The sequence below is a fragment of the Thamnophis elegans genome, chromosome 15, assembly GCF_009769535.1.
Source record: "Thamnophis elegans isolate rThaEle1 chromosome 15, rThaEle1.pri, whole genome shotgun sequence".
Lineage (NCBI taxonomy): Eukaryota > Metazoa > Chordata > Lepidosauria > Squamata > Colubridae > Thamnophis > Thamnophis elegans.
The window spans coordinates 2,901,930-2,919,850 of record NC_045555.1 but is presented as its reverse complement, the minus strand read 5'-3'; the positions used below and the strand labels follow the sequence as shown (position 1 = coordinate 2,919,850).

The following is a 17,921-nucleotide window of genomic DNA, read 5'->3' as shown; positions in this document are numbered from 1 at the left end:
ATTATTCCTTGTCCGGCCTTCAGGGGCTTTGGAAAATAGCTTGACCCCTTCCTCTCTGGGGCAGCCCCTCAGATTTTGGAAGACTGCTATCCTGTCTCCCCTGCTCTTTCTCTTCCCTAGACTAGCCATGCCCAGTTCCTGCAACCGTTCATCACATGTTTTAGCCTCCAGTCCCTTCATCATCCTGGTTGCTCTTCTCTGCACTTTTTCTAGAGTCTCCACATCTTTTTTATAGCATGGTGACCAAAACTGGATGCAGTACTCCAGGTGTGGCCTTACTAAGGCTTTCTAGGGTGGTATTAGCACCTCCCTTGATCTTGAGTTTATCCCTCTGTTCATGCAGCTTAGGACTGCACTGGCTTTTTTGGCTGCCATCGCACACAGCTGGCTTATATTTAGCCAGAACCCACAGGGGAAAAAAACGCTTTAAAAACCTTTAAAAATAGCTTCCGACTATCGTGTGGCTCAGCAGTAAAAAATGCTTTAAAAATGCTTTTAAAAGTAGGGAAAAAGCTTCCAAGGATCGTGCGGCTCACAGCTGAGCTGCGCGATCCTCAGAAGCTTTTTTTTTTAACTACCGGTTCTCAGAACCAAGGATGTCCCTACAGGTTTGGCTGAACCGGGCCAAACCGGGAGGATTTTACCCCTGGTTTTTGAAAACCTCCAATGATGGAGCGCTGGTGGCTCTGGGAGGCCAGCTATCTCATTGACTTAACCCGCCTGAAAGTTGGTTCTTTAGTTCTACCTCCATGGCAAGTAAACGCCCTTGGGCATTTTTTGATCTGGCTGACTCATGTGCGCCTGGGAAGAATCATTGCCTCGGCTCTCCAAAGGCCATTTGAAGAAACCCTGGCATTCATCATCGCCTACGTCTTCCTGTCATTTCCCCCCCACCCTCTAAAGGGATGACACCAAGCCCTCCAGATGACCTCCGCTCTGCCAGCTCAGCCTTTTGCGGGGAAGGGGCATGGAGGGGGGGGGTTTCATACTTTCCAACTAAGGCACTGTTTTTTATGTTCTCAAAAGATTAATGGGGGCAGGCCAAGGGGGCGTTCTTGGAAACCGAGAGGAGGTTAAGTGAAGACGCTTGGCTTTGCAGATTTTGGCTTCCCATTGACAGATACTTTTAATAGGACACGTTTAGTCAGGCAGGCTGGCTACAAGGAAGGTATTTTCAACAGTCCCTCAAACCACTTTGAAAGGGAAGTTGGCTGATAAGGGAAGAAAATGAAATTTCCAAACATTTGCTTAATCATAAATGCATTCAAGTAAGTGCGTCTAGCCAAGGCGATGGTTTCCCCAGGTGCAACATATGGCTGTGAAGGTTGGACCATAAGGAAGGCCGAGCGCCAAAGAATGGAGGCCTTTGAACTCTGGTGCTGGAGAAGAAGACTCCTGCACTGAGTCCCTTGGACTGCAAGGCCATCCAACCGGTCAGTCCTAGAGGAGATCAACCCCGACTGCTCTTTAGAAGACCAGACCCTGAAGAGGAAACTCAAAGACTTTGGCCACCTGATGAGAAGGAAGAAGGACTCCCTGGAGATGACTCCTGCACTGAGTCCCTTGGACTGCAAGGCCATCCAACCGGTCAGTCCTAGAGGAGATCAACCCTGACTGCTCTTTAGAAGGTCCTAAATCCTGAAGAGGAAACTCAAAGACTTTGACCACCTGATGAGAAGGAAGAAGGACTCCCTGGAGAAGAACCTCATGCTGGGAAAGATGGAGGGCAAGAGAAGAAGGGGACGGCAGGGAAGGAGGTGGCTGGATGGAGTCACTTAAATGAGCTTAAATGGACCCCAGAGGATGGTAGAGGACAGGAAGGCCTGGAGGAACGTTGTACATGGGGTCGCGATGGATCGGACATGACTTCACAACTAACACCAACAAAATGCATTCAGAAAGGACAAGGTTTATCCTGCAGCTGGCGCAGTGGCGCAGTGGTTAAATGCAGCACTGCAGGCTACTGCTAGATCAGCAGTTCAGCGGTTCAAATCTCACCGGCTCAGGGTTGACTCAGCCTTCCATCCTTCCGAGGTGGGTAAAATGAGGACCCGGATTGTTGGGGGCAATATGCTGACTCTCTGTAAACCGCTTAGAGAGGGCTGAAAGCCCTATGAAGCGGTATATAAGTCTACTGCTATTGCTATTGCTATTGCAGCTGTTGGTCCTGAAGGCGACCAACCATCTGGCTGAAAAAGAGAAGAGTGAAACTATCCCGATGGCTTTTTAAAAGATTTAGAAGACAATGAACTGAAATAGATTTGACTCCGGGGCCCAAAAATGACTTATGAGGTGTGACTCTGGTTTACTTGGCTGAAACAAAGGAGCCCCCAGGGGGCCATGAGTCCTTCCCAGCATCTGCCAGATGCAATTCATCCCCCTTATTAATTTCTTTTATCTCACGAGCTCACATCTGCTCCAACTTTCCCAACACTCGCATCAAATCCGCCGTTGAGGCAACAGTTCCTCCCATTACAGCTGGATTAAAAAACAAAACAAAACTAGAACAACATTCAAAATATGCCCTTCTTAAAACAAAACAGATTGCTCAGCCTTTTATCTGTTTTAGTTTTATTTGCCTTAAAGCTATGCTTGGGTGACACCATTAACCAGGATGGCTTAATCCAGGGCTCCCCTAGATTTTGGACCTCAGGGACCACTAAATTCGTAATTTTAAATCCCGCGGACCACTAATATGATCTGCCTAAGGACTGGCTGGGTGGGTGTGGCTAGGTGGTCATGTGACTGGGTAGGCATGGCCAACTTGATGTCACTCATGTGGAGGGGCGCCTCGCCGGCCTCTACTCACCCCTCCCCTCCCAGCTCCTCCTCGCTTGCCTGCCCCGGGCTCCTTAGGGCCCCAACAGGAAGCAGTTGCTGGAGCTAAGCAGCCACCAGGAGGAAGAGTTGGCAAAACAGCTCAGTTCAAATTGGATCTGAACGAGAAGGAGGCTCAGCGGAAGCACCACACTGAGGACTAGGAGCATAGGATTTCCAAGCAGAGGGAAGACCTGCGGGAGTGCAAGGCCAGGTGCTGGCGCCTGAAGACTCCGCAGGCTGAGATGGCCAGCCAGTTCCAGGCCATGATGCAGTCCCACTGGAAGGAGGCCCTCCGGCTCTTTGCCACCAATGGCTCTTCCCTCCAGCCTTCGCCCAAAGCCCCCCACCAGGAGGCAGAAGCAGACCCCAAGTCTGAATTTCTGCCTCCTTCTGACCTGCATACATCTTTTTTTTTTTAAAAAAAGACACAAAACGCACCCCAATAATTCCTGAAACGATGCCAAAAGTTGCAGCATACAAAATGTCCTTCTGTTTTTTCCTGATAACAACAATCTTACTATGAAGTAGCTTGGGATGGAAGGGATTGTCCCAGGGAATCTCTCCAGGGTGATTAAAAGCAAATAAAAAACTATCTTTGGAGGGTAATCGTTTGCAAAGTTTAGGCGGTTCAAGACTTGGGTGAAAACCTCTGGGTCCCGTCCCCATTTTCCTTGGCACTTAGGCTGACAAATGCGCAACCCGCCTCAAAACTTACAAGCTAACCGATCCCCATTTAGCCCCGGATGTGGTGGGAAACCCTGGTCCTGAAAACTAGTTTATAAGTTTTAGGAACGTCCTTGGGAAAATTGGACTGAGCCAAACCCAGGGCACTATTAAGCATGGCTCAGCACTTTGCTGAACCACAGGCGCCCAGGTTAGATTTGGGAGATTTGGCAGAAAAAGTGGTTCTCGTTTTTTTTTAAAACCGAGATTGAGACTTTGGAGTTATTCCTGCACACACACACACATACCTCCTCCAATTAGGGAGGCGATAGGAAATGGGGATGGGAAGGAGTTGGGGGGGGGGGGGGAAGCAGCATTGCATTTAACCTTCAAGCCTGCCAGATCCCTAAACTTGAGAGTTTGCCACCTTCCAGGAAAGGGGGATTAACTCATCTCGCTTTATTTGTCTTTTGCTCTTGAAAATCTTCTTTCTGTATTCCAGAAATTCTGTTCGCCTTTCTCCTTTTCTTTGGGATTCACTCATGATCTCTTCCCCACATTTCTTTTGCATTTTTCCTTCCTTCCTTCCTTTGCAGCCTTTCCACCACTTTCCCTTTTTCTTCTCCTCTCTCTCCTTCCCTCTCTCTCTCTCTCCATCTCATTTTTACGCAGCCTTTCCACCACTTTCCCTTTTTTCCTTCTCTTCTCCTCTCTCTCTCCTTCCCTCCGTCTCGCTCCATCTCACTTTTCGAAATCTAGGCTGGAGGAGGGGGGGGAGACACACGCGTGTCAACGTGCTTCCTCCTCCTCCTCCTCCTCCTCCTCCTCCTCCTCCTCCTCCTCCTCCTCCAGCTGTTTGAGCTGCTTTGGCAACACTCAAAATCTGTAATTTTCAAAGGGGTTTATTTTCGGCCAGGGCTCTTGTGCAGTTCTGTGCTTGGCTTTTTAAAAAAAGAAATAAAATTGTATTTACAGTGGCAGTCCTCTCGTTTTCCGGAGCGGACTAACCAACGAGGGAAGGAGAGAGAGAGAGAGAGAGAAAGAGCTAGGGGAAGAGGAGGAGGAGGAGAAGAAGAGTTGCCCTCCAATTTTACTCGGAGCTCGCGGAAGGGAAACGAGACCACCCGGACCCTTCCCTCCTTCTGCCTTCCCTACTTCGTGGTGTGTGTGTGTGTGTGTCTGTGTGTTTGCCAACGTGGGCGCCCTCTGGTTGCTGCGGAACCGCGTCGCTTGGAGGCAACGGAGCGCCCAACTTCTCTCCCCCCCTCCCCGCCCCACAAACACACATTGTTCCCCCCCTCCTCTTCTTCCTTTCCCCTGTGCGGAGCAAGAGCGCGTTGCCCTCTTCGGGAGCTGCCTACTGCGCCCTCCCGCCGCCCTCCCTCCCCCTGCCCGCAAGTTTGGAGAAAATCCCCCCCCAAACACCCGTTTCTCTCGCCCCACTCCTTCGGTCAATGTCCCTGCCTCTCGGAGGCAGAGATGGAATCGCTCACCTGGGTTTTCCCCTCCTTGCTGCTGCTCTGCACCCACCAACACACCTGGACCAGGTAAGAGCCAGCGAGCGAGCGATGCTAGCTGCGCTTTGGGGCACTTTTTCCCACGCGCCTCCTTGGAGCGCTGGTGGGGGGGGGCACTGCCGCGTCGTCCTGCCTGTGCACCCCAATTCAGTCGGCTGGGGGGTGGGGGAAGAAAGAGGGGAGCGGGGCACTCCCTGGAGGGACGGGGCGAGGAAAGGTGTCCCTTTGCGCGCGCCCCAGCGCTTTCGGAGGGGGGTGACATTTGGGGATGGGGGAGGGAATGGGGGGATCGGCCTTGCGCGGCACTACTGGCGCAATCCGAAGCCACACTGCGCGCGGGGAAACCTTAATCCCGGCTCAGTTTATTCCAGTTTCGCGGTTTGTTCGAAAGAGGCCAGGTGCTTAGCGAAGAAATTCTAGAATAACAGAATTGGAAGAGACCTTGGAGGCCTTCTAGTCCAGCCCCCTCCTCAGGCAGGAAACCCTATTAAGAGCCACGAAAGGAGGGAGATCTTATTTCTGGAAGACGGGGTTCATCTCCCCTCTCAAAAAAAACCAGCCGGGCATCTGCCTTGACATCCCTGGTTTGTTGTGTGTGTGTTTTACTTTAGGTACCATGGAGTACCCAAGGCTTACGGTATCGAGAACCCATTAGATAAAGTAAATAAGCAAGGGCAACAGCGGAAAGGAGGGAGGGAGGAGGAGGGAAAGGAAGAAAGAGTGAAAGCAGAGGAAGTAAGAGAGGGGAATTAAGAAAAGTAGAGAGGGGAAGAAGGATGAGAAGAGAGGAAGAGTGGGGGGAAGAGAAGGGAAGAAGAAAGAAGGAAGGGTGAGGAGGGAAAGGAAGAAAGGGTAAAAGCAGAGGAAGTAAGGGAGAGGAATTAAGAGTAGGAGAGAGGGTAAGAAGGAGGAGAAGAGAGGAAGAGTGGGGGAAAGAGAAGGGAAGAAGAAAGAAGGAAGGATGAGGAGGGAAAGGAAGAAAGGGTATAAGCAGAGGAAACAAGGGAGGGGAATTAAGAGGAGGAGAGAGGGGAAGAAGGAGAAGTGAGGAAGAGTGGGGGAAAGAGAGGGGAAGAAGAAGGAAGGAAGGATGAGGAGGGAAAGGAAGAAAGGGTATAAGCAGAGGAAGTAAAGGAGGGGAATTAAGAGGAGAGAGGGTAAGAAGGAGGAGAAGAGAGGAAGAGTGGGGGAAAGATTGAGGAGACCAAAGGAGCAGGGTTGTTACAAAATAAAAGATGGAAGTTTGGGGTGGCAAGAAAGTGACCCCCTGTGTTTTCTATATTTGTAAGAAGATAGTGATAAATGTAAATAGTTAATAGATAAATGTTAATAGTACTTATAAGAATGTATATTGGTGAATGTATTTGAAAGGAAAAAAATGAAACAAAAACTTTATGATGTAAGACCAAGGCTTACAAGGGGTACAGGATTTGAACCAATCTAAACCCTTGATCCCCCCCAAAAAATAATTTCCCTCTAACAGGTTGCCCCTGAACCTGCGCAAAGGACAGTCAAAACAGGAGTCCTCTCCCACCTTTAGAAAAGAGTTTTGTTGAGCTCCTCACTTGCATCACAACTACTCTGGGGTTCGTTGGTTTGTTTGCTGGGACATTTGAAGGGACTTGTGCGGGTCCGAACGTGTGTGGCTCGGAACACGCACAGAATGGTCTCCTTTTTGGGCTGGAAAAAGAGGAAAAGTTGGTTTGTGGATGCTGGCATTTTTTTTAAAAAATGGCTTTCAAGTGAGATTGAAAACCCGCTCCACAAGGGTGGAGGGATGCGGTGGCTCAGTGACTAAGATGCTGAGGTTGTCGATCAGAAAGGTCGGCAGTTCGAACCCCTAGCGCTGCGTAATGGAGTGAGCTCCCGTGACTTGTCCCAGCTTCTGCCAACCTAGCAGTTCGAAAGGATGTAAAAAAATGCAAGTAGAAAAATAGGAACCACCTTTGGTGGGAAGGGAACAGCATTCCGTGCGCCTTCGGGAGTTGAGTCATGCCGGCCACATGACGTCCTCGGACAGCGCTGGCTCTTCGGCTTTGAAAGGGAGATGAGCACCGCCCCCTAGAGTCGGGAACGACTAGTACATATGTGCGAGGGGAACATTTACCTTTACCATAAAGGTGAGGCCTTTGTCCCAAGCTGACTGCTCCACTTGGAACAGGGATACATTAAGGCCACCCCGGATCTGAGCCGGATCAGGCCAAGGGCCCCATCCAGTTGCCAACCAAGTGCTCCATTTCTTACGGCTCTCCAACAACTGTGGATATCCAAGGCAGGGTGTGTGTGTGTGTGATTGAAACCTTCAGCACTGTGAGAGTTTGATTGCTCAGGATTGCATCTAACACCACCACCCCTTTTAAAGCCATTGAAATTGGCGGTCATCACCGCCTCCGCTGACAGCAAAAATACCATGGTTTTTCACTCCGCCTGATCTAAAAAATGTGGGTTATATGTTGACAAAGGCCAAAGGGGAAGAGAGTTTCTTGCCGAAGGACCAAAAATATACCATGTCCTATTTGTCCCTGTTTTTTGGCTGTTGGGGGGGGGGGCTTTTCCTGCTGTTTTTTGGGATCATTTTCCGGGGTGTTTTTCGGGGAACTTTCAGGTTCTTTTTGGCCCAAAAAACGGCCTGAAAATGGCCCGGAAAATGGCCTGAAAAATGGCCACATGTGTGCTGGAAACCAGTAGAGCAGCTGGCGACGGTGCACGTTCCCACAGAGAGGGCTCTGCATGCTACCTCTGGCACGCTTGCCATAGGTTCGCCATCACAGGGATATGGGATTCCCTTTCCAATTTGGTTAGGTGTCCACTGGCCTAAGTTCGGTTCCTGGCACCGAACGCCCAGTCTCGATTTCAGCCGAGCTTTTTCTCTCTTTGCAGCACACAGGTAAATCTCCAAAAGAGATTATATACTACCTGAGGCTTCTCAGGAAACAACACCTGAATGGGAAAACGGCTGGTGACCTTCTACCGCTGCACCACCGAGAGTTATTTTAACTTGCTGCATCTGTATGGTAGCAGATAGGACAGCACTCCAGAGGGTCAACGTCATTGTTTTGACGAAGGCTTCCTTAAACAGCAAGAAGCAGAGTCTCGGTCCCGGCAAAACCCCTTTTATTTACACGACTGTGAATTCCTGTCATTCACAGTCAGCAAGGCTCAGCAAACAGTCTTTCAGAGGAATATTTATCCACACGAACCTTATCTCGCTTGGCGAGCTGCCAGATAACTCGTTTCCTAAGGCAGGGCAAGGCCACACTTGGCACAGAGTCTCTTATAGTCACAAACAGAACTTTCCACTCTCAACACGACTGAAATGAACAAATTGTTTCCTGCAAAAGCCCCCTCCCCATTCGCTCCTCTTTTGTTTCCTCTGGGAGGGGCCAATCACCTCCAAGGTGTGGCTTTACTCCCAAGTCAACCCTGCTTTCTGAGTTGTTCTTGTCTTCTAGCAGTCCTGCGCATGTACACACTGGGAACAGGCTCCAGCTGTTCCTCTGCCTCACTGCAGTCTATCTCCTTTTCTGCCTCCGACGCACAGCCCTCGTCCGAGCTTCCCTCAGCCCCCAGGACTGGCCCATGTTCCACCCCAAACTCCTCACTGTCCGACTCAGCTGCCAGCTCTGCTGGTTGCCAACGGGTCACAACAATCATTGCCCAGAGGCTCATGGGTTGCCCTCTCCCCTCTTTGGAAGAGCTTTATAGTTCCCTCTGCCTTAAGAAAGTTCAAAACATTCTTAAAGATCCACCTCATCCTGGCATGAGGGAATGAGGATGGGGAAAGGGCTCAGTGGCTCAGTGGCTAAAGACGCTGAGCTTGTTGATCAGAAAGGCCAACAGTTGGGCGGTTCGAATTCCCAGCGCCGCGTAACGGAGTGAGCTCCCGTGACTTGTCCCAGCTTCTGCCAACCCAGCAGTTCGAAAGCACGTCAAAAATGCAAGTAGGAAAATAGGAATAGGCCTGTTTTTCACACTTATGATCACTGCAGCATCCCCATGGTCAGGTGATCGAAATTCAGATGTTTGACAGCCTACTCATATTTATGATGGTTGCAGTGTCCCGGGGAGTCACGTGATCCCCTTTTGCGACCTTCTGACAAACAAAGTGAATGGGGAAGCTAGATTCACCTAACAGCTGTCTTACTAACTTAACTCTTGCAGCGATTCACTTAACAACTGTGGCAAGAAAGGTCATGAAATGGAGCAACACCGACCTAACAACTGTCTTGCTTTAAAAACAGAAATTTTGGGCTCAATGGCGGTCGTACGTTGAGGACTACGTAGTCGTACTGTGGGCCAGAATTTAGTTCTACCTTCCAACTGATTGTAATTGCTTGAACCACCGGATAGCAACAGCAACAGCACTTAAGACTTATATACCGCTTCATAATGCTTTTACAACCCTCTCTTAGCCGTTTACAGAATCAGCCTTTTGCCCCCAACAATCTGGGTCCTCGTTTTACTAACCTCGGAAGGACAGAAGGCTGAATCAACCTTGAGCCTGGTGAGATTTGAATTGCCAAATTGCAGGCAGCCAGCAGGCAGCAAAAGTAGCGTGCAGAACTGCCCTCTAACACTAGGAGGGACAGAGGGATGGAGGGAGGAAGGAAAGAAGGAAGAAAAGAAGGAAGGAAGGAAGAAGGAAGGAAGGAAGGAAGGAAAGAAGGAAGAAAGGAAGGAAGGAAGGAAGGAAGGAAGGAAGAAGGAAGGAAGGAAGGAAGGAAGGAAGGAAGGAAGGAAGGAAGGAAGGAAGGAAGGAAGGAAAAAAAGAAAATAGCAATAGCACTTAGACTTATATACCGCTTTATAGTGGTTTGACATCCCTCTCTAAGCGGTTTACAGAATCAACCTCTTGCCCCCAACAATCTGGGTACTCATTTTACCCACCTTGGAAGGCTGAGTCAACCTTGAGCCTGGTGAGATTTGAATTACCAAGTTGCAGGCAGCCGGTAGGCAGCAAAAGTAGCTTGTAGTACTGCACTCTAACCACTAGGAGGGAGAGAGGGACGGAGGGAGGAAGGAAAGAAGGAAGGAAGGAAAGAAGGAAGGAAGAAGGAAGGAAGGAAGGAAGGAAAAAAAGAAAATAGCAATAGCACTTAGACTTATATACCGCTTTACAGTGGTTTGACATCCCTCTCTAAGCGGTTTACAGAATCAGCCTCTTGCCCCCAACAATCTGGGTACTCATTTTACCCACCTTGGAAGGATGGAAGGCTGAGTCAACCTTGAGCCTGGTGAGATTTGAATTACCAAATTGCAGGCAGCCGGTAGGCAGCAAAAGTAGCTTGTAGTACTGCACTCTAACCACTAGGAGGGAGAGAGGGACGGAGGGAGGAAGGAAAGAAGGAAGGAAGGAAGGAAGAAGGAAGGAAGGAAGGAAGGAAGGAAGGAAGGAAAAAAAGAAAATAGCAATAGCACTTAGACTTATATACCGCTTTACAGTGGTTTGACATCCCTCTCTAAGCGGTTTACAGAATCAGCCTCTTGCCCCCAACAATCTGGGTCCTCATTTTACCCACCTTGGAAGGATGGAAGGCTGAGCCTGGTGAGATTCGAAGTGCCAAATTGCAGGCAGCCGGCAGTCAGCAGAAGTAGCCTGCAGTACTGCACTCTCACCACTGCGCCTCTAAAATGGCTCTAAAATACTAAATACTAAAATGAGGCCAGGTTTGTACTCAAAGAAATGAGAGATTCCCCATGACTTTTAAATAAGAGGACAGAGGAGGGGGGGGGGGGAAACCCAAAACGAAATCTGGGGGTGCCGTCAGCTTCTCTGCCTCTCTCTTTTCCTCTTCCTAGCCCCCACCCCACCTTCCCCACCCCATGACTCCTTGGTTTCTGGCAGCTTTTCACGCAGTGACTTATTAAACCTTGGAACAGTAATTGGGTAGAGATGAGTCACTTTTCCTCGGATACAGTTTCAATTTATGCTTGCGGTATGTGTTTGAGGAAAAGAGGTGGGCTGCACATCTTGTTTTCTCTTCTCTCTCCTCCCACTACCGTATTTTTCAAAGTATAAGACACACCTCCCCCCCCCCCAAAAAAGGTGAAAATTTGGGTGCGTCTTATACACCGAATGTAGCAATAGCAATAGCAGTTAGACTTATATACCGCTTCATAGGGCTCTCAGCCCTCTCTAAGCAGTTTACAGAGTCAGCATATTGGCCCCAACAACAATCCAGGTCCTCATTTTACCCACCTCGGAAGGATGGAAGGCTGAGTCCACCCTGAGCCGGTGAGATTTGAACAGCCGAACTGCAGAACTGCAGTCAGCTGAAGTGGCCTGCAGTGCTGCATTTAACCACTGCGCCACCTCGGCTCTTCCACTGCGCCACCTCGGCTCTTAGCCCCAGCCACTCCTGCCAGAGCCTAAAAAATGCGAGGCACGGAGGCAGCGATGGTCTGTGGCAATCCCTGGAAGCCTGGAACAGCTGATTGTGGGTATTCCGGCAGTCCCATCCACCCTCCAATCAGCCGTCCTGAATCAGGCTGCAATAAGTGCTGAAGCTGAGCTGGCTGGTCCGAGTTTGCAGCAGCCATCACATTCAGAGAGCACAGTAAGAGATTCAGCAGGATTCAAAATAATAACAATATACAACACATTACCAAAAGCAGGTTTTCCAAGGGAGCTGTCAATACATTCTGACTAAAGCCCATTAACAGGAAAAGTGCTGTTTTCTTTTTTTTTAAGCTGTGATCACTAAATAAACTGTTTCCTTGGTTTTCTTTCCAATAATCTTCCCTTTTGTCTCTTTCGTTCTTCCAATGGAGAGCCCTGAATGACATTGGAGATTATATTGGGTCAAACATAGAAATATCTTGGCTGCCTAATTTGGATGACCTGATGAAAGGATATGCCCGGAATTTTAGGCCAGGAATTGGAGGTAAAGTGATTTGGCACTGGATGTACTATTTACATATTATAGATTAACTATAGGGCAGTGGTAGGGTTCAAATTTTTTTACTACCGGTTCTGTGGGTGTGGCTTTGTGGGCGTGGTGTGGCTTTGTGAACGTGGCTTTGTGAGCATGGGAGGAGAAGGTTACTGCAAAATCTCCATTCCTTCCCCACTCCCGGGGGAAGGATACCGCAAAATCCCTATTCCCTCCCCACTCCGGTGGAAGGTTACTGCAAAATCCACATTCCCTCCCCACCCCACTAAGCTGCTTTCCAGCTCCGTTCTCCTGTTCAGGGCAACAAAACAAGATCAGCCGGGAGGCAGCAGGGGCGGGGCCAGCCTATTTGCCGGTTCTCCGAACTACTCAAAATTTCCGCTACTGGTTCTCCAGAACCTGTCAGAGCTGGCTGAATACCACTTCTGCTATAGGGTTACACTTTTTAATCCCTTCCTATTTCCACAATGGTCAGGAAGGAGTTGTAAAAAATGTACTGCGATGCAAAGTGACTAAATAAAATTTATAAATTAAAAACACATTAAAATAATGCCCACCAAGATGAGCTACGGGGCTAATGTGGTCTCATCTGATTCAGGGCATAACTTTTTCTACTCATTCAGGCATACCATATTTTTCGGAGTATAAGATGCTTCAAAGTATAAGACGCACCAAGCTTTTGGGGAGGAAAACAAGGGGGGGGGGAATCTGCTTCTGCCTCCCAGATATTTGCCTCCTTGCAACAAACAGCAAACAGTACAGACAATATACAATAACATTTCAGACTATACTTGTACAGATGCTGTTAAAATTGATGTGCTTTCTGGAAGTATAGTTATTCTCTGCTATTTAAAAGAAGACACAATAGCACTGGGCCTCTTCAGATCAAGCATTTATTTTAAAAGCTTCTTCATTTCGTTAAGTTGTCTAGAAGAAGAATAAAGCAGTCTTTAAAAAATAAGTCTAATAATTTGAACATTCTATAGGCATTTATAGTTATTGACTTATCTTCTTGCAGCAAACAGTAACCAGCCTGATTAGCATAAGAGAAGTTTCAGGCTGCAGGAATTGCTATAGCCTCCACAAGCCCCATTTTCCCCATTCATTTGCTGCAAGGAGGTAAATTGCGGGGAGGCAAAGGCCAAAGGGTGGGGGATGATGTGTGGGTGGGGCTACTTTCAGTGTATAAGATGCACCCAAATTTTCACCCTCTTTTAGGGGGTCTTATACTCCCAAAAAGTTACCCTAATTTAGGTAGGAGATAGAAATAAGTTGGCCTAGGATGAAGGGGAATTCCAGTGCCTCTGTTTTAATCTATCTCTTTGTCTTGTCTATCCAGGGCCTCCTGTTAATGTGGCTTTGGCCATCGAAGTGGCTAGCATCGACCACATCTCTGAAGCCAACATGGTGAGTGAGCACCACCAGAGCTAAACCAGACCACTTTTGTTTTACTGATGGTGATGTTGTGGCCCGCCAGCAGCCAGCGGAGCTGGTGGCAGACTCAGACAGTGAGGAGGTTGGGGAGGAACATGGGCCAGTCCTGGAATCTGGGGAAGTCTCTGAGGAGGGCTCTGTGTCAGAGGCAGAGGGGAGGGCAGGGCCATATACTAGTTATCAGCTGTCTTTGGAGTCAAACATCAGTGGGACGGAAGAACAGCTGGAGCCTGTTCCCAGGATGCACATGCGCAGAGCTGCCAGGAGAAAGGAACAGCTAAGGAACAAGGAATAAAGTCACAGGTGGATGGTGAATGGCCCCTCCCATAGGGAATAAAGAGGAACGAAAGGGGAGTGGAGTTTGCAGGAGACAATTAGTTCAATCTGTTCCTGACTTCTTGCCAAGGGATTGCTGCTACAGCATGGCGTTTGGAAGATATCGGCCTGGCAGCTCTCCAAGCCTGATGAAGGTCTGTAGCTGTGAAATCGCTTGAAAGACTGTTGGCCGGGTCTTTGCTGGAGCGGAATTCCCTTTAATCTAAATAAAACGGGTTTTAGTGAGATGAGGAGTTGGCTTCGTGCTTCTGGGAACCTGGGTCGGAACAAGTGATATATATATATATATATATATATATATATATATATGTATGTATGTATGTATGTATGTATGTATGTATGTATATATGTATATATGTATATATGTATATATGTATATATGTATATATGTATATATATAAAATATAAAAAATACATATATAAAAAAACTCTGGAACACCTCGAGCAATTTCAACCAAACTTGGTACACAGATGACTTACCCTCTGGAAACACCCCTCAGGGTGTGTGTTCTGTTAAGATACAGTCTGTTGTGCCATAACATGGCTACTACCGTACTGCCTTAAAATGGCTTCTACTGTACAGCGCTTTGGAGTTGCCATGTACTCCACAAGGGCACTCTGTCTGGTAAGGGGGAAAATCCAACATTAGAAACTGCGGCTGTGTTCATGGAAGGAGGGTTGGGATAAATAAATACTCGGGCAGCAACAAGTTATCAGCTAGTTTAAGAATAAGCAGTTAGAAATATGACAGAAAAATGGAATATGCTCCTGTTTGGCCCAGGGATGTTGTCACGGCCATCTTTTTTAAGGGAATTTTTTTTTTTTTTTTAAATCTTGTTCTGTTAATTCTTGTCTTTAGGAATACACCATGACGGTTTTTCTGCACCAAAGCTGGCGAGACCACCGGCTGTCGTACAACCAGACTAACGAAACGTTGGGCTTGGATAGCCGTTTCGTGGACAAACTCTGGGTGCCGGATACGTTTATAGTCAACGCTAAGTCAGCCTGGTTTCATGACGTCACAGTGGAGAATAAGCTGATTAGGCTGCAGCCCGATGGAGTCATTCTTTACAGCATCAGGTAAAAATGACAATTTTTGTGGCCACAGCTGTATTTAGCGGGTAGTGAAACGGCAGGAAGTTCCTCTAAGCCAGCATTTCCCCAATCTCGGGAATAGCGAGATGTTGGAGATTCAGCTCCTATGATTCTCGTCAGTGGCCATATGGAATTCTGGGATTTGAAGTCCACATACCAGAGATGATATTCAGCCAGTTCGGACCAGTTCGCCCGAGCTGGTACTGTTCTGACCTAGGCTTCCCCAAAAAGCACGAAGCAGAGTTCTGGTCCCGACAAAAGCCTTTTTTTTCGCATTCAGCAAAAGTCTGGTAAAACAGTCTTTCAAAGGTGAATTTATGATCACAGATGTCATCTAGCTTGGAAAGCTGCTGTGTAAATATTTTCCAAACGCAGTGCTGTGCAAGGAAAGACTGGGCACAGAGTCTCTGAGATTCACGGACAGATCTTCACACTCCTGAAACGAATGAATGAATGGTTTCCTGCAAAAGCCCAGTCCTCTTTCGCTCCTCGTTTATTCCCCATGGGAGGGGCCATTCACCGTCCACCTGTGGCTTTACTCCCAAGTCGACCCTGATTTCTTAGCTGTTCTTTTCTTCTGGCAGCTCTGCGCATGCACACATTGGGAACAGGCTCCAGCTGTTCCTCTGCCTCACTGCTGTCTAGCACCGAAGGCAGCTGAGAACTGCCAGACGGCCTCGGCCCCGTCTCTGTCTCCAATGCAGAGCCCTCATCCAAGCCTTCCCCAGCCTCTAGGACTGGCCCATGTTCCTTCCCAACCACCTCATTTTCCAACTCTGCTGGCCTCTGGCTCTGGTAGAGCTCCAAAACGTCCTATGTAGTCTTGGTTTTGATGCTGAGCAATATGTGAGTGCATGCTCACATTTGCAAACTGGTGGTAAACTTATGTGAATTCCACCATTGTCACATACCTAGGAATGGCCACGGATGGGAAACACAGCCTTAAGTGTGGAGGGTAAGCAGAGAGACGTTTGAATGTTAAGAGTTGTGTGTTTTTCTTTCTCTTCGTTTGGTGCAGGATTACCTCTACAGTGGCCTGTGACATGGACCTCACCAAGTATCCAATGGATGAGCAGGAATGCATGCTAGACTTGGAAAGCTGTGAGTTTAACACACGAATCACAAATCACACAAGCCGGGGAGAAGAAGGGATATGACTTTGTGTGCTTTTGAATCAATTTTCTTTGGAAAATTGGGAACCAAAACAGGGTCAGATGCTGAAATCTATAGTAGTCGGTTTGGTTTCGGATCAATGGTGGTCAGTTAGTTTGGTGAATCTCATTTTTATAGTTGATCAGTCATAAGCCATGGTGGCAGAGTGGTTAGAGTGCAGTACTGCAGGCTACTTCTGCTGCTTGCCGGCTGCCTGCAATTTGACAGTTCAAATCACATCAGGTTCAAGGATGACTCAGCCTTCCGTCCTTCCGAGGTGGGTAAAATGAGGACCTAGACTGTTAAACCGCTTAGAGAGCGTTGTAAAGAACTGTGAAGCGGTATACGTCTAAGTGCTATGGCTATTTTCTTTCCTTCCTCCCACCCTCCCTCCCTCTCGGTGGTTAGAATGCATTATTGCAGGCTAACTCTGCCCACTGAGTTCGATTCTGACTGTCTCAAGGTTGACTCAGCCTTCCGTCCTTCCGAGGTAGTTAAAATGAGGACCCAGATTGTTGGGGGAAAGAGGCTGACTCTGTAAACCGCTTAGAGAGGGCTGTAAAGCACTGTGAAGCGGTATACAAGTCTAAGTGCTATTGCTATCATGGATTGGGGCTTCAGTGTGTGATACAAGAGCCGAGGTGGCGCAGTGGTTAGGGTGCAGTACTGCAGGCTACTTCAGCTGACTGCTATCTGCAGTTCAGCGGTTCTAATCTCACCAGGCTCAAGGTCGACTCAACCTTCCATCCTTCCGAGGTGGGTGAAATGAGGACCCAGACTGTGGGGGCGATATGCTGACTCTGTAAACCGCTTAGAGAGGGCTGAAAGCCCTATGAAGCGGTGTATAAGTCTAACTGCTATTGCTATTGCTACAAGTAGCAGATCTTGTACAGGTAGTCCTCGACCTGCGACCGCAATGGAGGCCAATATCTCTGTCGCAGAAGCAAGACAGCTGTCAGATGAGTTCCGTCCCATTCACTGCAGTTAACGACACGGCTTTTAACTGAATCTGGCTTCCCCGCTGATTTTGCGGGTCAGAAGCCCGCAAAAGAGGGATCATGTGATCCCACAACACGCAACCGTCGGCTGCCAAGCATCTGGATTTTGATCACGCAATCATGGGGGCTGTTGCAATGTTCGTAAGAGTGAGAAAATGGGTTACTTTTTTCGGTGCTGTTGTAACTTCGGTCACTAAGTGAACTGCCTCTCGTTTTTTCCCCCCAACAAAAGCCGAGATCACCGAACTGTGACTTCACATGATCTGAAAATCTAGTCTGTAGGATTTTTAAAAGCCCGACTGTTGGATCTAATTAGGAATAGGAATGGAAGATTCCAGGTTTGTAGGCTAAGGAGGGAAATGGAGAAAAATAAATAACCTGGAAGGGGATCACAGCAAATGAGCAATATATGGAAGAATCAAACCCATGTTTGAGCGTGGGAAGCAGAAGAAACATTGAAGTGGTTAAGAACAAGCTGACCTGCGAGGCTGCAAAAATATATATATATATATTGGGCAAAAATAAAAGATTGGCTTGAAGAGATTACTGCGCATCAAATAGAACTAAAACCGGAACTATTTTTATTAGGAATAATTAAGGGGAAGCATGAGAAGAAAATCAAATATCTAATTCTACATATAACCATGGCAGCAAGAGAAAAAAAGGTTCCACATTTAGGCAAGAAAAACGAAATGCATAGCTACAGTATAGGTGGTACCTTGCTCAATAGTAGTAACTGCGAGAGGGATCTTGGAGTCCTAGTGGACAACCATTTAAATAGGAGCCAGCTGTGTGCAGCAGCTGCCAAAAAAAGCCGACACAGTTCTAGGCTGCATCAAGAGAGGGAGAGAATCAAGATCATGTGAAGTGTTGATACCACTTTATAAGGCCTTGGGAAGGCCACACTTGGAATACAGCGTCCACTTTTGGTCGCCAAGATGTAGAAAAAGATGTGGAGACTCTGGAAAGAGTGCAGAGAAGAGCAACGAAGAGGATTAGGGGACTGGAGGCTG

The 17,921-nt window shown here is 48.0% G+C and overlaps 1 protein-coding gene across 1 annotated transcript in view; it reads left to right on the top strand.

Moving 5' to 3' along the window:
- The first annotated feature begins 4,962 nt into the window (after positions 1–4,962).
- Positions 4,963–17,921, top strand: part of GABRD (gamma-aminobutyric acid type A receptor subunit delta) — a 19,386-nt gene continuing 6,427 nt past the window's right edge. Inside the window, exons 1-5 of the mRNA XM_032232270.1 lie at positions 4,963–5,030; positions 11,772–11,884; positions 13,233–13,300; positions 14,523–14,743; positions 15,777–15,859. Coding sequence (XP_032088161.1) covers positions 4,963–5,030; positions 11,772–11,884; positions 13,233–13,300; positions 14,523–14,743; positions 15,777–15,859 — 553 coding nt within the window. The remainder of the gene's footprint in view (positions 5,031–11,771; positions 11,885–13,232; positions 13,301–14,522; positions 14,744–15,776; positions 15,860–17,921) is intronic.